General features: G+C 40.7%; 2 protein-coding genes and 1 non-coding gene across 10 annotated transcripts in view; 1 reads left to right on the top strand and 2 right to left on the bottom strand.

The window, feature by feature from the left end:
* Positions 1-21421, bottom strand: part of NSD1 (nuclear receptor binding SET domain protein 1) — a 209858-nt gene that overhangs the window by 39539 nt on the left and 148898 nt on the right. For all 8 annotated transcript variants that reach the window (XM_053566376.1, XM_053566378.1, XM_053566381.1 and 5 more), the window contains 3 exons: positions 17948-18071; positions 9131-9331; positions 5610-5789 (listed from right to left, as the gene is read on the bottom strand). In XM_053566376.1, the coding sequence (XP_053422351.1) occupies positions 5610-5789; positions 9131-9331; positions 17948-18071 (505 nt within the window). The remainder of the gene's footprint in view (positions 1-5609; positions 5790-9130; positions 9332-17947; positions 18072-21421) is intronic.
* LOC128569461 (U4 spliceosomal RNA) lies at positions 10965-11108 on the bottom strand. Its single transcript, XR_008375397.1, has one exon. It is a non-coding gene; the product is annotated as a U4 spliceosomal RNA (small nuclear RNA).
* On the top strand, positions 19166-19738 carry LOC128568655 (UPF0729 protein C18orf32 homolog). The gene has a single exon (XM_053566402.1). The coding sequence runs from the start codon at positions 19233-19235 to the stop codon at positions 19461-19463; it is 231 nt and encodes a 76-aa protein (XP_053422377.1). The 5' UTR covers positions 19166-19232; the 3' UTR covers positions 19464-19738.

The raw sequence follows: 21421 nt of genomic DNA, 5'->3' as shown, positions 1-21421 counted from the left end.
TTTTCTTTTTTTCTTTATTTGAAAAACATTTTTAGAGATGAGGTCTCATGCATCAGTGAGGCTGGGGTATATGTGGCACGATCATAGCTCACTGCTGACACAAACTCCTGGGCTCAAGTGAATGAAATTCCTGTCTCAGTCATGTAAGTAGCTTACGCTACAGGCATTGTTTTTTTAACATTTTACAAATATTTTAAATTGTACTTATTGCAAATTTATTTGGTTTACATGAATGAAGAAACTGAAGTCTCTCAAAAATAGTCAGAAACGAGTATTTTAACAGTTTAGTTGTAATGGAGAAACCGAATCTGTCATTAACTGTTCCTACTATTCCATTGAAGTTCACTGATCTGTCTTGCACTATGCATGGATCTTTTATAAATACCAAGTTTTAAAAATCATACATTTATCTTATGAAAAATATTGCTTTACTCAGTTGACAGTCTTACTTTGTCAGCTTCAGTAGAGTGCTGTTAAATTCAAAGCTCACAGCAACCTCAAACTCTTGGGCTTAAGTGATTCTATTGCCTCAGCCTCTCAAGTAGCTGGGACCACAGGTGCCTGCCACAATACTCAGCTATTTTTAGAAACAGGGTCTGGCTCTAGTTCAGTTTGTTCTCAAACTCCTGAGCTCAGGCAATCCAACTGCCTCAGCACCCAGAGAGCTAGGATTACAGGCTTGAGCCACCATGCCCAGCCTATTGTTTAATTAAAAATACTCAAAAAGTGGGGTGGTGCCGTGGCTCAGTGGGTAGGCTGCTGGTCCCATACACTGAGGGTGGTGGGTTCAAACCCAGCCCCAGTCAAACTGCTACAAAAAAATAGCCGGGCATTGTGGTGGGCGCCTGTAGTCCCAGCTGCTCAGGAGACTGAGGCAAGAGAATTTAATTGCCTAAGCCCAGGAGTTGGAGACCAAACTGTGAGCTGTGTGACGCCATGGCACTCCACCAAGGGTGATAAAGTGAGACTCTTGTCTCTAAACAAAACAAAACAAAAAGTACTCAAAGAGTACCTAGTCACTCTAAAAGTGGAACCAGAGGCAGGCAGACAAGGCATTCCAACAGTTGTAAAATGCTCTTTTATAAGCTCCTGCTTTAAGTGTTCCTACCAGATAACAATCTGTATGTTACAGAGCTGACTGGAATTGCCCTGGGAGTCTTAACCCAATACCAGGGTTCAGTTTTACAACCTGTAGCCTAGCTTGGTAAAGAAACTGACACAAAGAGGGCGGCACCTGTTGCTCAGTGGGAAGGGTGTCGGCCCCATACACCAAGGGGGATGGGTTCAAACCCGAGCCCGGTCAAACTGGAACAAAAATAGCCAGGCCAACATTGTAGTGGGTGTGTGTTGTCCCAGCTACTCCAGAGGCTAAGACAAGAGAATTGCCTAAGCTCAGGAGTTGGAGGTTGCTGTGAGCTGAAACGCCACAGCACTCTACTGAGTGCAATAAAATGAGACTCTTGTCTCAAAAAAAAAAAAAAAGAAATTGACACCATGGCCAAGGGATGGCCACTCTGTCTATAGGTTTTAGCAGCTGTAGCCCTCTTAACTCCAGAGGCAAATAAGCTAACTTTGGGAAGAGACCTAATTACTTAAACTTCTCATGACCTGACTGGATTTTAAATTCAAAAGGCAAACTTTGGCTGTCAGATGACGTGCTAATCAGATTTGTATCTTCCAGAAATGGTGTCATCAGGCCACAAGCAGTAAAAAGGGTTCCAGTCTAAGACCTGATACTGTTGCGGACCCCCAGCTCTCCCTCCCTCCAGAGAAACCCTAATTGGCCCTTTCTATTGATACAGGGCTCTCCTATTCAAAGGCTGGACCAGGGACCCCAGCTTCTTCCTAGGCCTAGGCAATTTCAGGAAGAAAATATCCTGACATTTTGCCCCAAGCTAGAGGAATCAACGCAGATTTCCATTTACCGTGAACCCTAGATTGCCCTTCTTGGAGGAACCTCTTAACAGTAGGGAGCAATCAGCACTTCTTTCCCCCTAATGGCAGTTAGAGCTTCTATTCAAAGAGGGGGGATTGACACAGGATTCCCCTACTCAGGGTTGGACAGGAATCCCCCCATTCTCTAGGCCCTGGTAAGTTCAGAAATCAGACCCCAGTCTATAGGCACAAACAGGCTGCTTTTCCAAACCACACCCTCTGGGCCCTAGTAAGGTCAAGAACAAAGCAGCTTGAGCATTCACCCTAATCCCTACCCTGAGACAAAAGTGGCTAAAACCCAAAAACCTTGCCCCAGGGGAGGGACTGCATTCATTCATTTGTTAATATCCTCATTAAATTAGTAAAGGTGTGTAAAATGTACCCATAGACTAAGAACCTAGGGAGATTTCCCAGTTGGGTCTTCCCCAGGCCAGAATCTCTATTACTTTTTACTCCTTCTGCATTCCTAATAAAATCCTATTTTACCAATGAGGGGAAAAGAAAAAGGCATGGAAAACTTTTTTTTTGAGACAGTTTTGTCGCTCCCGTGGTGTAATAGCTCACAGAAACCTCAGATCTTGGCCTCAAGCATTTCTCTTGCCTCAGCCTCCTGAGAGGCAGGGACTACCTCACCCAGCTATTTTTTAGAGACAGGGTCACGTTCTAACTCAGGCCATGGAAAACTTTTGAAAAATGCACATTACTATCTACATCCCTGTTTTCATTCAAAGAACTACAAAATGTTGTATTTAAATGCTTTAAACATGTACAAAAGCCCTCTATTTTACTCCAAACAAACAAAAAATGGTAAAATGATAAATGGGCCTAAGGGTTCATCAGAACACAGTTTAATAAGGAATATGTATTAGAAGAACAAAAAAGAATTCATGATTCCATAGAATTTATATAGGACAATCACATAGCTAACATACCTAAAAATAGATACCTAACATACTTGCTCTTTCTGTATTAAAATATCCCTCACCAAAGTTTCACTTCCAATTGACATAACTGCACTGAAAACTCTTATTTTATTTTTTTGTATAATAGCATTATAGGTTGAGAATGTGTAAATGGCTTGGTGTAAACTCCAGTGCATATCTTTTTCTTGTCACGGTGAATAAATCTTAAGAACACAAACACACACGCAGGTTTAAATTGAGTCTTCAAATAGAGAAAGCAGCCATTTTTTCCCTTTGGGTCTAGCACTATTTAATATATCCAAATTTCTAAAAAGGAATATAATGTCTAATTTCTTTAGTTTCTTGACTTCTAAAATTAACTAAACTCCAGTTTCTGGGTACATGAAATGAAATACAGAAGAACATCTCATAAGTAAGGAAAATCTCCTTTTACAGAATCTTCGTAGTGATCTGTATCTCAAGGAAGAGGAAAGAAGTATGGTTTTCTTAGAAGTCATCTTAAGGAAAAGAGTTCATTACTAATGGAAAAAGCTTTTAGAAGAAAATCAAACAGAATAAGACAGGATGTGAAAAGAAGTCCTACATAGAATAAAGAAATTAAAACAAAACAAAATAAAAACAAGACCAACAACCATTAAAACTTATTTTCTGGAAACTGAGACCAATCCCCCCCCCCCACACACACTACAAAATCCTATTGCAGTGGTCCCTGTAATGAAACAAATAATAATTTTAAAAAATTTCAAAACCTTAATTACCACTATGTTAAGGGCTTTAACCCCATTTTTTTTTTTTTTGAAACAGAATCTCAGTTTGTTGCCGTTGGTACAGTGCCATGGCATCATAACTCATAGCAACCTCTAAGTCTTGAGCTCAAGCCCTTCTCTTGCCTAAGCCTCCCAAGTAGCTGGGACTACAGGTGTCCGCCACAACAGCCGGCTTTAGAGAAGAGGTCTCACTCTGGCTCAAGGTGGTCTGGAACCTGTGAGCTCAGGCAATCTACCTGCCTCGGCCTTCCAGAATGCTAGGATTAAAGACGGAGCCACAGCACCTGGCTTAACCACTATTTTTAATTTAATTTATACTATTATAATATGACTGTGTGGTAAAGAATGGAGTTCCTATTTTATAAATGGGCAAATGGAGACATTCAAAACCTTTGCAATGCAATTTGGTCAAAGATACAAACCAAAATTCAAACTAGGTGTGATGAAGTGCCTGTAGTCCCAGCTACTTTGGAGGGTGACAAAGGAGGTGATAATAGCTCAGGAGTTTAAGGTTACAGTGAGCTATGATAACATCACTGCATTCCACCAGGAGACAGAGAGAAAAAGAGAGGAAAAACAAATAAGAAAACAACTGAAATAAGAAATTCAGAACTATAAGCACCAAAGTAAACATACTGATAAAAAGTACTTAATCCTCTACTTAGGATTACTAGCATAAATCAGCCTGTGAAAGACGGAAAGAAAATGTGTGAGAGGGCTAATATTGATCTCTAATCTAAAAGAGAAATATGGTAAAAACTGAAATTTAATAAACGTATAAAATTTACTTTTCCTGCACTTTACAAACTCTTAAGAACTAACTTCCCTTATAATGAAGAAAAATTTAACTGAAGTTCATATTCACTTTCATTGTTTTCTTCTCTCTTTTTTTTTTTTTTGTAGAGACAGAGTCTCACTTTATGACCCTCAGTAGAGTGCCATGGCCTCACACAGTTCACAGCAACCTCCAACTCCTGGGCTTAAGAGATTCTCTTGCCTCAGCCTCCCGAGTAGCTGGGACTACAGGCATCGCCACAACGCCCGGCTATTTTTTGGTTGCAGTTTGGCCGGGGCCGGGTTTGAACCCACCACCCTGGGTATATGGGGCGCCGCCCCATTGTTTTCTTCTCTTAACTAATGCAAAATTAAACACAATCACACACACAAGCAAACGGTGGATACCCTCAAAGCCCTGACTTCACAACTATGCATATAACAAAATTAGACTTGTACCCAATAAAAATATAAATAAAATAATTTTTAAAGACAATTATATGATGACAGTATTTTCTAGCATTGTTTCTATCTAGATAGCCATCCTTTAGAGAAAGAATCCTATCTTGTCTGGTCTAGGGTACAATGCTGTCCCTGTAATTCACTGTAACCTCACACAACTCACGTACCTGAGTCTCCCAGAGCCTCTAGGACTAAAGCTAAAAGCTACCATGGCTAATTTTTCTATTTTTTTCCAGAGATAGGGTCTCCCTATGTTCCTCAGGCTAGCTTTAAACTTGTAGCCTCAAGTGACTCATTTGCCTTAGCCTCCTAAAATAGTAAGATTATAGGCCTGAGCCACTATGATATCTGCCCTTCTACTTGTTGGCACGCATAAATGTTTGGAGTAATATCACTTGATGTTAAGTGTGGAATTTGGGCTAAATTTTTTTTCTCTATATGTATTTTTTACTATTTCAATTGTTTCTTTTAACAAAAATTAAGTCATTATTTGAATATTCAAATATAACAAACATAACAAATATTATTGAATATTCAAATATAACAAATATTCAAAATAACAAAAAATAAAACCTCTCCCTATCAGGCATCAAAGCTAAGTTTTAAAAGTTCTGCTATGTTATCATTAATTTGGGACATCATTTCCTAGTATTTTCTCCAGTAACAACATGAAGAAAAGTATTCTTCTTCCAATTGAAACATTACATCAATCCCTTTTAGACTACTCATAGAACAAGTTATTTCTTACCTTCTGAGCAAACAAAGCACCAGCTAACATTAACGTGTTCGTGATTTCGGCAACCCCGCCTAGGGGTAAAGTGATTAGGACAGATGATACTATTAGATGCAAGGATCTTTGACCCAGCAGCCAGGCAAAAGTCATTGGCATGATATGCCACAGGGCAGCGGACACAGCGCATGAGACGACCTAAATATGTAAGAAGCAGGAAAACCAGGAAAGAGCAAATGAAAAGACATTAAATACAAACATAATTTGAGTTATTCAAGTCTATTTGTTGACATTCAGAAACAGAAGCACTAGGATTGATGGATTTCTTTTTTTTTTTGAGAGTCTCTCCTTGTTGCCTTAGGCTAGATGCCATGGCATCACACTGGCTCAGTGGCTTAGACTACAGGTGACTGCCATATAAAGCCCACTCATTCTCCTATCTTTACTACAGACAGGGTTTCGCTCTTGCTCAGGCTGGTCTCCAGGTTCCTTCCAGCCTCAGCCTCCCAGAGTACTAGGATTACAAGTGTCAAACACCACATCTCACCACCACCCCTTTTAAAAAAAATAAAGAAGAGATGGGGTCTTCTCTGTCACCTAGGCTGGAGTACAGGGGTGTGATCATAGTTTACTATCTGTGACCTCAAATCCCTGCCCTCAAGCTATACTCTCACCTCCGCCTCCTAAGCACTGAGATTACAAGCTTTAGCCATAAGACCCTGCCAGAGATGGATCTTATACACCTAATGCACCACAAAAGATCAGACAGGAGTTACGTAATAAGTCTCCAAAAGGAATCAGATCTCATAATGTTAATGAGCCTGACTTATTAATGAAAGATCAATGTAAACTTACTGCCCTGACTCATGGGGGGGTCTTGAAATCAGGCCCAAACTACATGGGGAAAATTGGCAGGACACTAATATCTGCCTAGTATTAAAGCTTTTCTGATGAACCTCCCCTACCCATTGCAGATGAAATATATTCCTTAACTTACTTCACCAACTCAAAATGATTATCAAACTACTTAAATGCAATCATCAACAGAAATTCTAAAGGATAAGGTAACTGGTAGTTAAACTGAAAATATTTTTTTCTTTTTTAAAGACATGGGGTACTATATTGCCTAGGCTGAACTTGAACTCAAACTCCTAGAATCAAGCCTCCCAAGTAAGTGAGACTACAGGCATGCGCTACCAAACCAGCAAAACTGCATTTGGAGCCAGCAGTTTAAATTACTATATTTAAACTGATGAGACTTATAGGCCCAGGAAATCCTCTTATGTAGGTACTACCGTCTGATTAAAAGAAAAGTCAAAATAAAACAACTAGCCAGGTGTGGTGGCCAAATGCCAACAGTCCCAGCTATCCAGGAAGATGAAACAGGAGTTTAAAGCTATAGCAAGCTATGATGACAGCTCTCCACTCTAGCCCACATAAAAGAGATATTTTTTGGAGCTATTATTGTAAAACAAACCAAAAAAGAAAAAAGAAGCCAACACTGCTAAATTTTGCCCGCTCAATACTGTGGGAAATCTTTCAGCACATAAGCATTTACTACTACAGACATGGTAACTGGCTTTCATTTTTTTTTTAATTTTTATTTAATTTTTTTGGTTGCAGTTGTCATTGCTGTTTAGCAGGCCTGGGCTGGGCTTAAATCTGCCAGTATGTGGCTGGCGCCCTACTCACTGAACTACGGGTGCCGAGATGGAACTGGCTTTTAGAAAAATTAGTAAGACGCCTACTATTACTGAACAGAAAGAAAAGGCTTTCATTTTTAAATTTTAAGGGCGGCGCCTGTGGCTCAGTGAGTAGGGCGCCGGCCCCGTATACCAAGGGTGGTGGGTTCAAACCCAGCCCCGGCCAAACTACAACAAAAAAAATAGCCGGGCGTTGTGGCGGGTGCCTGTAGTCCCAGCTGCTCGGGAGGCTGAGGCAAAAAAATCACATAAGCCCAAGAGCTGGAAGTTGCTGTGAGCCGTGTGATGCCACGGCACTCTACCGAGGGCAGTAAAGTGAGACTCTGTCTCTACACACAAAAAAAAAAAAAAAGAAGAAATTTTAAAACTTGAATTTATCTATACGGAGTTTTGGAAAACTCAGAATCTCAACCTATGAGTAGAAATAAGTTTCTAAAACAGGAGATTCCAAGCCAGGCACAGTGGTTCACACTTGTAATTCCAGCACTTTGGAAGGTTGAGGCAGGAGATCGCTTTAGGCCAGAAATTTGAGACTAACCTGGGGAACACAGTGAGACCCTAACTCTACCAAAAAAAATTCAAATAATGAATTTGGCCTTGTGGAATAGGCATGTAGTCCCAGGTACCCAGAAGGCTAAGGTTGCAGTGAGCTATGATGACAATAGTGTACTACACACCGGGGAAAAGAGCAATACCCTAATTTCCAAAAAACCCAAAACATACAAAAACTCCCCATTTTGCCCTGACATGCATTTCCAAATGATACCATAGAGATATAAGAACCCACAAGGGAAGAATACACTTTGGTCTTCTAAGACCCTTCAAAAGAACCCTTTTTTAAACCAAACCTCCCACAAATTCCTACTATTTAATACTACCCATATAATACCAGACTCCATAGAACATAATGTGGTAGCTTCTAAAACTGTCCATGACTCCCTCTACTCTCCCACATACAATGTTGGTATTCTTTTTTTTTTTTTTTTTTCTTTTTATTGTTGGGGATTCATTGAGGGTACAATAAGCCAGTTACAATGCTGGTATTCTAACTGACAAAAGCTTGAGAGAGGCCACAAAGAGACACGCCAGATTGCATTTAAAAATGTGTGTTGCCTGGCGGCGCCTGTGGCTCAACGGGTAGGGCGCCGGTCCCATATGCCGGAGGTGGCGGGTTCAAGCCCAGCCCCGGCCAAAAAAAAAAAATGTGTGTTGCCAGTGGCACTGGTAGCTCAGTAGGTAGGGTGCCGGTCACATACACCTAGGCTGGCAGGTTCAAATCCAGCCCAGGCCAGTTAAAACAATGACAACTACAACAAAAAAATAGCTAGGCATTGTGGTGGGTGCCTGTAGTCCCAGCTACTTGGGAGGCTGAGGCAAGAGAATAGCTTAAGCTCAAGAGTTGGAGGTTGCTGTGAGCTGTGATGCCACAACACCCTACTCAGGGCAACAACTTGAGACTCTGTCTCAAAAAAACCCCCGAACCTGTTGCTGGGTTGCTGGCCTGGTGCAGTGGCTCACGCCTAGTATCCTAGCACTTGAGAGGCCAAGGAGAGCGGATTGCCTGAGCTCACAGGTTCCAGATAAGCCTGAACCAGAGCAAGACCTCGTCTCTAAAAATATCAGGGCATTGTGGCAGGCAGCTATAGTTCCAGCTACCTGGGAGTCTGAGGCAAGAGAATTGCTTGAGCCCAAGAGCTCAAGCTCTTGGTGAGCTATGACACCATAGCACTCTACCATTGGGTGACAAAGTAAGACTCTGTCTCAAAAAAAAAAAAAGTCTGTTGCCAAAGAAACTAAGGTACTACAATTAGATTGGGCTATATGAGAAATCCATACCTTTAGATGCAGAAACACTGGCTGGATTAGCAGCATGACAAGTTATACAGATGTGGAGGGAGCACCGGAAGCCCTTATTTTGTATGACAGTGGGTGGGTACTTCTGGACACACTCTTCATGGTAAAATTTTCCACACAAGGGCAGAAGGCACCTTTTAACATCTTCCCCGCTTTGCTTACATACAAAACAGGTATGAATTCCTGAGAAACCAAAAGAAAGTAACAAATTAACACTAATTCAAGATCCACACAATGCGATACCATTAAGTAAAAATTTAGTGAGAAACTTCATAACGGACCGATCAGGCTGACAACATCAGAACCCACTGAACTATCTCAACATCACTAAAAATGAATAATCTGACAAAATATGCTTGCTGATGTAAAACAACAGGAACAACACTGTCTTTGAGGCATCTTGCCTAAAGAAGAAAACTGACACTGAATCTAATCTAGTCCATAAATCTAAATATAAGTTTATGGGAAATATGGAAGATAGAGAAACAAGTCAAAGAAAGGGATACCTCAAAGGATGCAACCAGAGAATGTGAAAATTTTATAGGAAAAATGATAATTGCCTCAAGAAAAAAATGGCATTTAAAAATATGGTAAGGGTAGCTGTATTATTACAGATATAGAAAATTAAGAGACTTTTTTTTTTTCCTTTTTTTTTTTTTTTTTTGAGACAGAGCCTCAAGCTGTCGCCCTGGGTAGAGTGCCGTGGTGTCACAGCAACCTCCAACTCCTGGGCTTAAGGGATTCTCTTGCCTCAGCCTCCCAAGTGGCTGGGACTACAGGCGCCCGCCACAACGTCTGGCTATTTTTTAGTTGTAGTTGTCATTGTTGTTTGGCAGGCCTGGGCTGGATTTGAACCCGCCAGCTCAGGTGTATGTGGCTGGCACCTTAGCTGCTTGAGCTACAGGCACTGAGCCAAGGGGCATATTTTTAAAAATAAAATACAGGAATGTTATTTGGATCTTGATCTTTTAAGACAGATGAGAAAATTTTATTTTATTATTATTATTTTTTGTGTGTGTGGTTTTTGGCCAGGGCTGGGTTTGAACCCACCACCTCCAGCATATGGGACCGGTGCCCTACTCCTTGAGCCACAGGCGCCACCAGATGAGAAAATTTTAAATCCATAGGTGGTAGATGACACAAAGAAGTTACGGTATGTTCTTCTTACCTGTTGGATGTATTTTAAAACACTGTATCTGAAAGAAAACCTCTTGAAACACATGGAGAAAATGAGGTACAAAGTTGAAAACCTTTGAAATTAAGTGATGAATACATGGGGATTCTTTTCACATGGTTTATCTTTTCTTTCTTTCTTTTTTTTTTTTTTTTGACAGAGTCTCCCTCTGTTGCCCTAGGTAGACTGCAGTGGCATCATTGTAGTTTACTGAACTACAAACTCCTGAGCTCAAGCAATCTTCATGCCTCAGCCTCCTAGACTACTAGGATTACAGGTGTGAGCCACTGCACTGAACCCACTGTTCTTTGTACAACTGTGTATGGCTAAAGACTTCTATCTTTTTTTTTTTCAGTCTCCATAGAGACCGTCAAAAATTGCCAATGCCGGCTTGGCACCTGTAGGTCAAGTGGCTAGGGCACCAACCACATACACTGGAGCTGGCAGGCTCGAATCCAACCTGGGTCTGCCAAACAACAATGACAACTGCAACCAAAACCATAGCTGGGCATTGTGGTGGGTGACTGTAGTCCCAACTACTTGGGAGACTGAGGCAAGAAAATCGCTTAAGCCCAGGAATTGGAGGTTGCTGTGAGCTGTGACGCCATGGCACTCTACCAAGGGCAACATAGTGAGACTCTGTCTCAAAAAAAAAAAAAAAAAAAAGTTGCCAATGCCAACTATATTTCAAGTTGTCATGGTGGGATATTGGAAAAAGTTTTCAACTAGCAATAATTACATCTCAAATAAACCTCATTGGCTACAATAGTGCCACTGCTCAAAGCTGAGGATTTCTATAGTAACATTTAAAAAGAAAAGGTATTCAACTTCTCTCTGAGAATCAGTACAATGTAAAGGAAAGACCTCAGATTTGAGAGGCAGAGATGAATGGGAATCTTGCCATAGGCACTTGCTGAAAATAGGAGCTCATCCAAATCACCTATCTTATCTACAAACATTGAGATCATCCAGCTAATAACAATTTAGGAAAAAATATTAAAATATGTATTTATAAAGAAACCATTCAGCCTAATGCCAAATAAGCGAAAGCTATTATTAAACTGGAACAATCTAAGTAAGGATAAGGTTACCCTATTGCAGGAAAACAGGGTGAGCCACAAGCAGTGAAAAATGATTACCATTTCTTACTCTCTTTACCTTTACTGAAACTGGAGAAAATTTTTCTACTCTCAAAAAATAATTACTTCTGTATACCTCACATCATATGCAAAACATTAAAAATAGATCACAGATATAAATGTGAAACCTCAAACCATACAATTCTCAGAAGAAAACAGAAGAGGGCCAGGCACGATGGCTCATGCCTGTAATCCCAGCACTCTGGGAGGCCGAGGTGGGTGAATTGCCTGAGCTTATAGGTTCGAGATCAGCCTGAGCAAGTGTGAGACTTTGTCTCTAAAAATAGCTGGGCACTGTGGCAGGTGCCTATAGTCCCAGCTACTTAGGAGGCTGAGGCAAGAGAACCACTTGAGTCCAAGAGTTTTGAGATTGCTGAGAGCTGTGACACCAAGGTACTCTACCGAGGGTGAAAAAGTGACACTTTTCTCCCTCCCCCCCAAAAAAGAATCTTTATGATACTGGGTTAAGCAAGATTTCTTTGATATGACACCAAAGCATAGTCCATTAAATTAATAAGTTGATAAATAGATTTAACTTCTGCTTTTTCAAAAATACCATTAAGAAAATGAAGTCAGGTGTGGTAGCTCACATCTACAATCCTAGCAGTTTGAGAGACTGAGGAAGGAGGATCATTTGAGGCCAGGAATTTGAAACCAGTCTCAGCAACACAGCAAGATCCTCTCTCTAACCCTATCCCCCCAAAACGGGGCAGGTATAGTGATACATGCCTATAGTCTTGGCCACTTGCGAGGCTGACGGAGGATGATCAGCCTGGGCAATGGAGTGAAGACTCTGTTTCAAGAAAGGAAGGAAAAGGAAAGGGAAAGGGGCAGGGGCAGTGGTAGGAGCAGGAGTGGGTGGGAGAGACAGAGACAGAGAGAGTTAGGAAAGAGGAAAGGGGACTGGCAAAGGAAAAGGAAATGAAAGTAGAAAGAAAAGAAAGACAAGATACTATAGATCAACATAAAATTTTTATTTTTTTTTTTGTGGTTTTTGGCCGGGGCTGGGTTTGAACCTGCCACCTCCGGCATATGGGATCAGCACCCTACTCCTTGAGCCACAGGCGCCACCCAAGATAAAATTTTTTTTTTTTGGAGACAGAGCCTCAAGCTGTTGCGCTGGGTAGAGTGCTATGGCATCACAGCTCACAGCAATCTTCAACTCCTGGGCTCAAGCAATTCTCCTGCCTCCACTTCCCAAGTAGCTGGGACTACAGGTGCCTGCCACAACACCCGGCTATTTTTTTGGTTGCGGCCGTCATCATTGTTGTTTGGCAGGCCCAGGCTGGATTCGAACCCACCAGCTCAGCTGTATGTGGCTGACACCTTAGCCACTTGAGCCACAGGCGCCAAGCCCAGGATAATATTTTTTAAAGTATCTGTTTGATAAAGGACTTGTATCCAGAATAAAGAAACTGTAAAACTCAACAATATGAAAATAACCCAGAATCGCGTAAGCCCAAGAGTTAGAGGTTGTTGTGAGCCGTGTGACGCCACGGCACTCTACCCGAGGGTGGTACAGTGAGACTCTGTCTCTACACAAAAAAAAAAAAAAAAAAAAGAAAATAACCCAGTTTAAAAAAAGATTGACAGTTACTTCATCAAAGCACATGAAAAACTGCTCATTAATCATTAGGGAAATGCATATAAAACCCACAATGAGACACCACTACATACCCATCAAATGGCTAAAATAAAAAAAAAATAATAATAACAATGCCAAGCGTTGACAAAGATGCAGAGAATTAGAATTCTCATCTGTTGCTGGTGGGAATGCAAAATAAAAACAATTTGGTAGTTTCATAAAAAGTCAAACATATACCTACCTAAGATTTGGCCATTCTACTCCTTGGCATTTACGCAAATGAAAAGAAAATGTTGGTTCAAACTACATGTTCTCAGCAGCTTTATTTATAAGAGCCTCAACTACAAAGACCTCAAATACGCCCAGACACATGAATGAATCAACAAACTGCAGTAAATGGACACAAGGGAATACTACTCATCTATAAAAGAAAACGAAATATCAATACAAACAATAATATTGTTTGCTCAAAATAATTATTCAGAATAATGATTTCACAGGTTTGTGTGTGTGTGTGTATATGTGTGTGTATCTGTGTGTGCATATATGTCAAAACTTAACAAATTATACCCCTAAAAGATATGCAATTAGGGCTACGCCTGTGGCTCAGTAGGTAGGACGCCGGCCCCATATGGGTTCAAATCTGGCCCTGGCCAAAATGTAACAACAACAACAAAAATAGCTGGGCATTGTGGCGGGCACCTGTAGTCCCAGCTACTCAGGAGGCTGAGGCAAGAGAATCATCTAAACCCAGGAGTTGGAGGTTGCTGTGAGCTGTGATGCCAAGGGTGATAAGGTGAGACTCTTGTCACTAAAAAAAAGATGTGCAAGTAACCTCAATAAAGCTCTTCTTTTTTCTTTTTCTTTTTTTTTTTTTGAGATAGTCTCACTAAATTGCCCTGGGGTTGAGCGCCATGGCATCATAACTCAAGGAACCTCAACTATTAATTAGGCTAAAACAATTTTCTTGCCTCAGCCTCCCAAATAGCAGAGATTTCAGGGTCCCACTAGAATGCCTGTCTATTATCTAAAGACTGGGTCTCACTCTTACTCAGGCTGGTCTCAGACTTCTGAGCTCAGGCAATCCACCTGCCTTGGCCTCCAGGAGTGCTAGAATTATAGGCATGAGCCACTGCGAATACAGCTCCTCTAAGAAAGAGAAACTTCTGGGAGGCTAAGGTGAGTGGATTGCCTGAGCTCAGGAGTTTGAAACTAGCCTCAGCAAGAGCAAGAACCCATCTCTAAAAATAGTCAGGCTTTGTAGCAGTAGCCTGTAGTCCCAGCTACTTGGGAGGCTCAGGCAAGAGGATCACTCGAGCACAAGAGACAGGTTGCTGTTGAGCTATGATGCCACAGCAGTCTACCTAAAGAGACAAAGTAAGATTCTTATCTCAAAAAACAAAAGAAAGAAAGAAAGAGAAATGACTGACATACACACCAAAATAGGTATATTAATATTTTTAGTCATATTAATGTTTCTATTATCCTAATCTTAGAAAAGTCTTCTTGTCATTTTTTTTTTTTTTTTTGAGACAGAGTCTCACTTTGTTGCCCCTGGTAGAGGGCCATGGTGTCATAGCTCATAGCAACCTCAATTTCTTGGGCTCAAGTGATTCTATGGTCTCAGCCTCCCATGTAGCTGGGACTACAGATGCCTGCCACAGCTATTTTTACAGGAAGGGTCTTCTCTAGCTCAGGCTGCTGAGCTCCGGCGATCCGCCCACCTCAGCCTCTCAGAGTGCTGGGATTACAGGCGTGAGCCACCTCACCTGGCACTTCTTATCTTCTGTACTAATAATTCAGTTTGTCTTACTATCTTTATTATGATATGTATAATGCTCCGTGAACAGGCTCATCTAAGGTAAACCAGTTTTCTAAAAAATCAACTGTCACTCTGGGGGGCCAAGGAGGGTGGAATGCTTGAGCTCAGCTAGCAGGAAGGCTAAGGCAAGTGACTTGCTTGTGTCCAAGAGTCTGAGGTTATTTGTCAGCTATGACACTAGGGTAACTCTACCAAAGTGAGACTCTGTTTCAAAAATAAATAAATTAAATTACAAAATAAATAAATCAACTTTATTGCAACATACTATTTTTCCTTTATATGAAACTCTAAAAATGAAAAATATCACTGGTTACCTTAAATTGGAGGTGGGGACTGTCTAGGACTGACCATAAGAGAACTTTGTCCTTTGTTCATTGTGATTATGGTTACTTGGGTGTATACATTACATCAAAATCTAAAAAAGCAGGGCGGCGCCTGTGGCTCAAGGAGTAGGGCGCCAGTCCCGGATGCCGGAGGTGGCGGGTTCAAACCCAGCCCCGGCCAAAAAAAAAAAAAACCCACCAAAAAAAAAAAAAAAAAATCTAAAAAAGCATATGATTAAAATGTGTGCATTTTATAATGAGAAAATTATACATCTGTAAAACTGATTTTTTTTTTTTGAGAGGGGAGACAGGGTCTCAAGGTGTTGCCCTGGATAGAGTGCTGTGGCTTCACAGCTCATAGAAATCTCAAATTCTTGGGCTTAAGTGATTCTCTTGCCTCAGCCTCCCAAATAGCTGCAACTACTGGTGCCCACAACACCCGGACATCTTTTTTTTTTTTTTTGGTTGCAGTTGTCATTGTTGTCTGCCAACTTCAGGCTGGATTCGAACCGGCTAGCTCTGGTGTATGTGGCTGACGCCCTAGCTGCTGAGCTATAGAAGCCAAGCCGATAAAACTGATTTTCTTAAAAATTGCTTCACCTTAGATCAACCTGTTCAGAGAACATCATATCACAGTAAAGATAACAAGACAAACAAAACTAAATTATTAGTACAAAATGCAAGAAGAGCTTTCTAGGATTAGGAGAGAAGAAAGATTAATACACCTACAAAAGTTTTACTAAACCTTATTTACTTGGCCTCATGGCATTATTTCCTATAATAATCAAAAGCCCAACTAAGCAGAAGGTGAAATAATCCTGTAACTATCTTATGTTCCAACTTTTGATCCCAAATTGCTGAAAGTGGCTCCAAGAAATTAAAAGAACTGTCACAACCAATAAGGGCTTCAATTTGACACAGTTATCAATTTACAGACATGAGTTAAGAGTTAAATCCACCTCATTTCCCACTCTAAAGCTATACTCTACCTGTCAGATGAGAAACAACTACCTTTCCCATCGTTCTTACCAAGCCAAGAAAAAACTTCTTCAGCTCCTGTCTTTTGCCTCACTACAGCAAAGTACATTCCCATCTTCTCTTCAAAACTATCCTCTCTCGTTACCATGACTGTACTCTACATTATTCCCCTCTTCTTTTTGCAGAAATTTGTTTCTCCACATTGGTTCTTAACCTCCATCCTATGGTCACTAAATATGATCTTCTTTTTGACCCCATAACATCTTCTCTTCAGATATTACATTCCTTTCTGTTGAGGTCAAACTTTTTAAAGAAGTAATATACATCGCTATACATTCACCCTTCAATATAGTTTGACATCCTCTATAAATAATTAAAGCATTTTCAACTGGGTGCCTTGGTTCACACCTGTAATCTTGGCACTCTGGGAGGCCGAGGAGGGCAGATCATCTATACTCATGAGTTCCTGCCCAGCCTGAGTTAGAAACAGACCCCGTCTCTAAAAATAGCTGGACATTGTGACAGGTGCCTATAGTCCTAGCTACTTGGGGGAGGATGAGGCAAGAGAATCATTTAAACCCAAGAGTTTGAGGTTACTATAAGCTATGATGCCACAGCACTCCACTGGGGGTAAAAAAAGGAGACTCTGTATCCAAAGGAAAAAAAAAAGTAAAGCATTTTCTCATTACCAAACACAGAAGCTTCTTTTTAATACAGAACCTCCTCTTTATTTTTCTCACATCTGCCCCTACTGATAATACCCTACACCCATAGCTTCACAAAATACTGACTAGTTTCTCCTCACCTTCTACTTAATTCCTCGTAAGAGTGTGTCCCTAGGTAGTGTCACTGGCCCACTTCTCACTTCACTGATGCTTTCTTTGTCTTACGGCAACACAATCCACACCCATGGCTTCAATGACTTACCAGCATAAGATCTATACATTCAGCCCTGATTTCTTCATTGCTTAAATGCTGTAACATCTATATATGATGCTTTTAAAAAAGAACACCGTACAGCATATGAGGTGCTTTACAAGCTGATCTGAGCTACAAATTCCGGTTTTATGACCCAATGTTTATGTAACAACTCTTCCAAAGAATCTTCTTTTTTAGTAAACATTTTATTAATGTATGATGCACACACATTAACATAAAGTGCAGACCATCCTCGGCCTATACATAGTAATTCATGGATAATCAAGAAGTAAGCACACTCATTAGTAGCCAAATTAAGAAATACAAAACATGGGCGGCGCCTGTGGCTCAAGGGGTAGGGCGCCCATATGCCGGAGGTGGCGGGTTCAAACCCAGCCCCAGCCAAAAACCAAAAAAAAAAAAAAAAATACAAAACATAACCAGTAACCCAGAAGCCCTTCTAGTCATTACCAATGCCTCTTAACTAAAATATCTTAAACTCTAAATACACTGACCTATAATCTGTTTTCCAAATATTTCATACACTTTCATTATTGAAACTTGTGTCCTTCCCCTTCTCATACAAATTTCTATTTCTCTCTTAAAACCAAACCAGATATCATCATATGTGGCATTAGCTCATCTCTGCTCACACTGCACTTTGAATGTATCTCCCATACAACACATTTTGTACTGTATTGTGGTATCAAGACATTATTCCAATGGCAGCTTTTCTGAAGGCAGAGGTAACACCATTGTAGCAACTATCCCAGTGTTGCTACAAAACAGTGGCTCAAATAAATGAGAAAAACTTATAATTCAAGTGTCTTTGGGAAGAAGACTTTTTTTATCCACTTTACCTGTGCGACATTCATTGCAGATAAATTTTCCTCTTGGCATCTCAGTTAATCCAAGGCACTCCAAGTGGAAAGCCCCACAGCACTGAGCCTCACATAACAGCAGTTCACCCAGTTTCTCACAATTCTATTAAGAGAAAGAACAAAGATTTGTCTATAGAAAAAAGATTTTTAGAAGTCCAATGCCATAGGCTGGGCACAATGGCTCATGCCTGTAATCCTAGCACTCTGGGAGGCCAAGGCACGGGAATTGCTTGAGGTCTGTAGTTTAAAACTAGCCTAGGCCAGAGCAAGACCCCATTTCTAAAAATAACCAGGTGTTGTGGTAGGTGCCTGTAGTCCCAGCTACCTGGGAGGCTGAGGCCAAAGGGTCTCTTCAATCCAAGAGTTTGAGGTTGCTGTGAGCTATGACGCCACAACACTCTACCAAGGGAGACAAAGTGAGACTCTGTCTCAAAAAAAAAAAAAAAGAAAGAAAAAAGAAGAAAGAAAGAAAGAAAACTAACGAGGAGGCTCTCATTAGAAGGAAAGATGAAAAAACTGGGCAGGGAACAGTGGCTCATACCCATAATCCTAGCAATTTGGGAAACTGAGCTGGGAGAATCGTCTGTAGACAGGAGTGCAAGACCAGCCTAAGAAAGAGCAAGACACCATCTCTATGTGCACCTATAGTACCAGCTACTTGAGAGGCTAATGTAGGAGGATCGTTTGAATCCAGAAAGTTTGGGATTGCAGTAAGCTATAATGACTCCACTGTACTCTAGCCAGGGTGACAGAGTGAGACTCTATATCCAACAAAAAATAAAAAGTAGTCTTACTAGAAACAAGAAATCTCACCATTCACTGAAGTAGTAATTTAATGATTACCTCCTCTGCCAGGCACCACAAGGTCCTTGGCTCTGTGTTTTTTAAAGTCTAGCTATAGAAAACACAAGTAAATGATTAAATAAACAGGAAAGGTATCAGATAATGGTAAGTATTAAGTAGAAAATTCAAACAATTACTTAGGATTGGCTGACTAGAGGGATGGCTTCTCAGACTTGGTTCTAAGCTTAGCCCTGACAAGTCAGACACACAAGGATGTGAAGAAAAGGCTTGGAGCCTGTAGCTCAGTGGTTAGGGAGCTGGCCACATACACCTAGGCAAGCGGGTTTGAACTCAGCCAGGGCCTGCTAAACAACAATGACAACTGCAATAAAAAAATAGCCAGGCGGGCCCCTCCCTCTGGAAGTGCGGACATTGACATTTGGGCTCCGTGATCACCGTTTAGGAGCTCAAGCCTGCTACAATGGTGTGCATTCCTTGTATCGTCATTCCAATTCTGCTTTGGGTCTACAAAAAATTCCTGGAGCCCTACATATATCTTCTGATTTCCCCTTTTGTTAGTCATATATGGCCTAGAAAAGCTGTACAAGAATCCAATGATAAAAGTAAAGGCAAAGTAGACTGTAAGGGTGGAGACATAAATGGATTACCAACAAGAGGACCAGCAGAAATCTCTGACAAAAAGAAAGACTAAGTGATTTTCCCAAAGGATTTCGTCATTTTTAAAATGGACCTGACGATATAAAGCACCTTCTTTGTGATTGTCTCTGACCATTTTCACTGAGACCAGAATTCTGGGTAGACAGATTAGGTATTTACCTGATATGAATCAGGGAAATACATGGTATTGATATTTGAAATGTAGTTAGTTATATTTAATGACCTCATTCCCAAGTTCCTTTTTCATTAATGTAGCATTCATTTATTTCTACTATTGCTCTTTTAATAATATGAATAAATAGAAGATCTATGCCAAAAAAAAAAATAGCCAGGAGTTGTGATGGGTGCCTGTAGCTTAAGCCCAAGAGTTTGATGTTGCTGTGAGCTGTGACGCCACAGCATTCTACCAAGGGTGACACAGTGAGACTCTGTCTCAAAAAAAAAAATCTGAAGAAAGGGCCAGGAAGGCAACTCGTATATAAAGTCCATAGATGGAAAAATGGGAAAACATGATTTTCTTTTTTTTTTTTTTTTGGCCGGGGGCTAGGTTTGAACCCGCCACCTCCGGCATATGGGACCGGCGCCCTACTCCTTGAGCCACAGGCGCCACCCCAAAACATGATTTTCTTAAGTATGAGGATCACAAGAAAAGCCAGTGCCACTGGAATAAAGTAAACAATATTTAGAAATGGCAAAAAAATAAGGTGAAAAAGAGGCAAAGATGTACTATTGGTGTACTTTGCCAAAGGAAGGCTAAAATCAGGTGTTCATTTTTACAAAGATCCCACTATCCCTCTAACTGCTACATTAAAAATGAAAAGGCAGATTATAGAGCAAAGAGACAAACCAGGAGGACAATGCACTAGTTCAACAAAGTTCAACAAAGAGATGCTAGCCAGCAGATCTCAGGTCTTAATAGTCCCAAATGAGCCCCCACTGAGGTCTCAACAGCCCTTTGAGACACATCCAGAACCATCTCCAGAAAGATCCTTTCTCAAAGGATCTCATCTAAGATAGGGCATCACTTAAGACAAAGACTTAGGAAATAATGATATGCACCTTTTTTTTTTTTTTTTGAGACAGAGTCTCACTATTTGGCTCTCAGTAGAGTGAGGTAACATCACAGCTCACAGCAATGTCCAACTCTTGGGCTTAAGCAATTCTCTTGCCTTAGCCTTCCAAGTAGCTGGGACTACAGGCGCCCACCACAACGCCCGGCTATTTTTTTGTTGTCCTGGGCTGGGTTTGAACCCGCCACCCTTGGGATATGTGGCTGGCACTGTAACCACTGTGCTATGGGCATGGAGCCCATATGCACCTTTTAAAAAAAATTTTTTTTTCACTCCTTACAGAACTCAGTCTAACTACACGTATATGTCACTATAAAAACATTACAATATTTATGAGAATTCTGCAAATTCGCAACGTGTATTAGTTGTTACCACGCTAACTTGAATTCAGTTGTTATGACCCTCACTTGAATTAGCAGAAAAATACTAAAAATTTTTAAAAGCCTTATACTTACACTGTAAAGCACGAATGGGAAACAACCACTAAATAAGTTTTAACTTCAAGAACTCAAACAGAACAGGTACTGGTCACTTAAAGATACGAAAGCTAAAATTTTAATAAGCTTTAGGAAACAAGGCCAAAGAGGCAAGTCTGATGTATTATCAAATATTGACTCTCCTATTTATCCACTATTCACACATAAAATTGAAAAATGGCACAAATGTTATATTTATCTTTGTATATTCAGAGTACCAATGACTTTTTTTTTTTTTTTTTAAGACAGAGTCTCACTATGTAACCCTTGGTAGAGTACTGTGGCATCATAGCTCACAGCAACCTCAAACTCTTGGGCTTAACCGATTCTCTTGCCTCAGCCTCCCAAGTAGCTGGGACTATAGGCGCCTGCTATAACACCCCGCTACTTTTTTTGTTATTGCAGTTGTTGTCATTGTTTAGCTGGCCCGAGCTGAGTTGAAACCT

The sequence above is a fragment of the Nycticebus coucang genome, chromosome 17 (assembly GCF_027406575.1).
Source record: "Nycticebus coucang isolate mNycCou1 chromosome 17, mNycCou1.pri, whole genome shotgun sequence".
In the NCBI taxonomy this organism is placed as follows: domain Eukaryota; kingdom Metazoa; phylum Chordata; class Mammalia; order Primates; family Lorisidae; genus Nycticebus; species Nycticebus coucang.
This window is presented reverse-complemented; position numbering and strand designations above follow the sequence as displayed.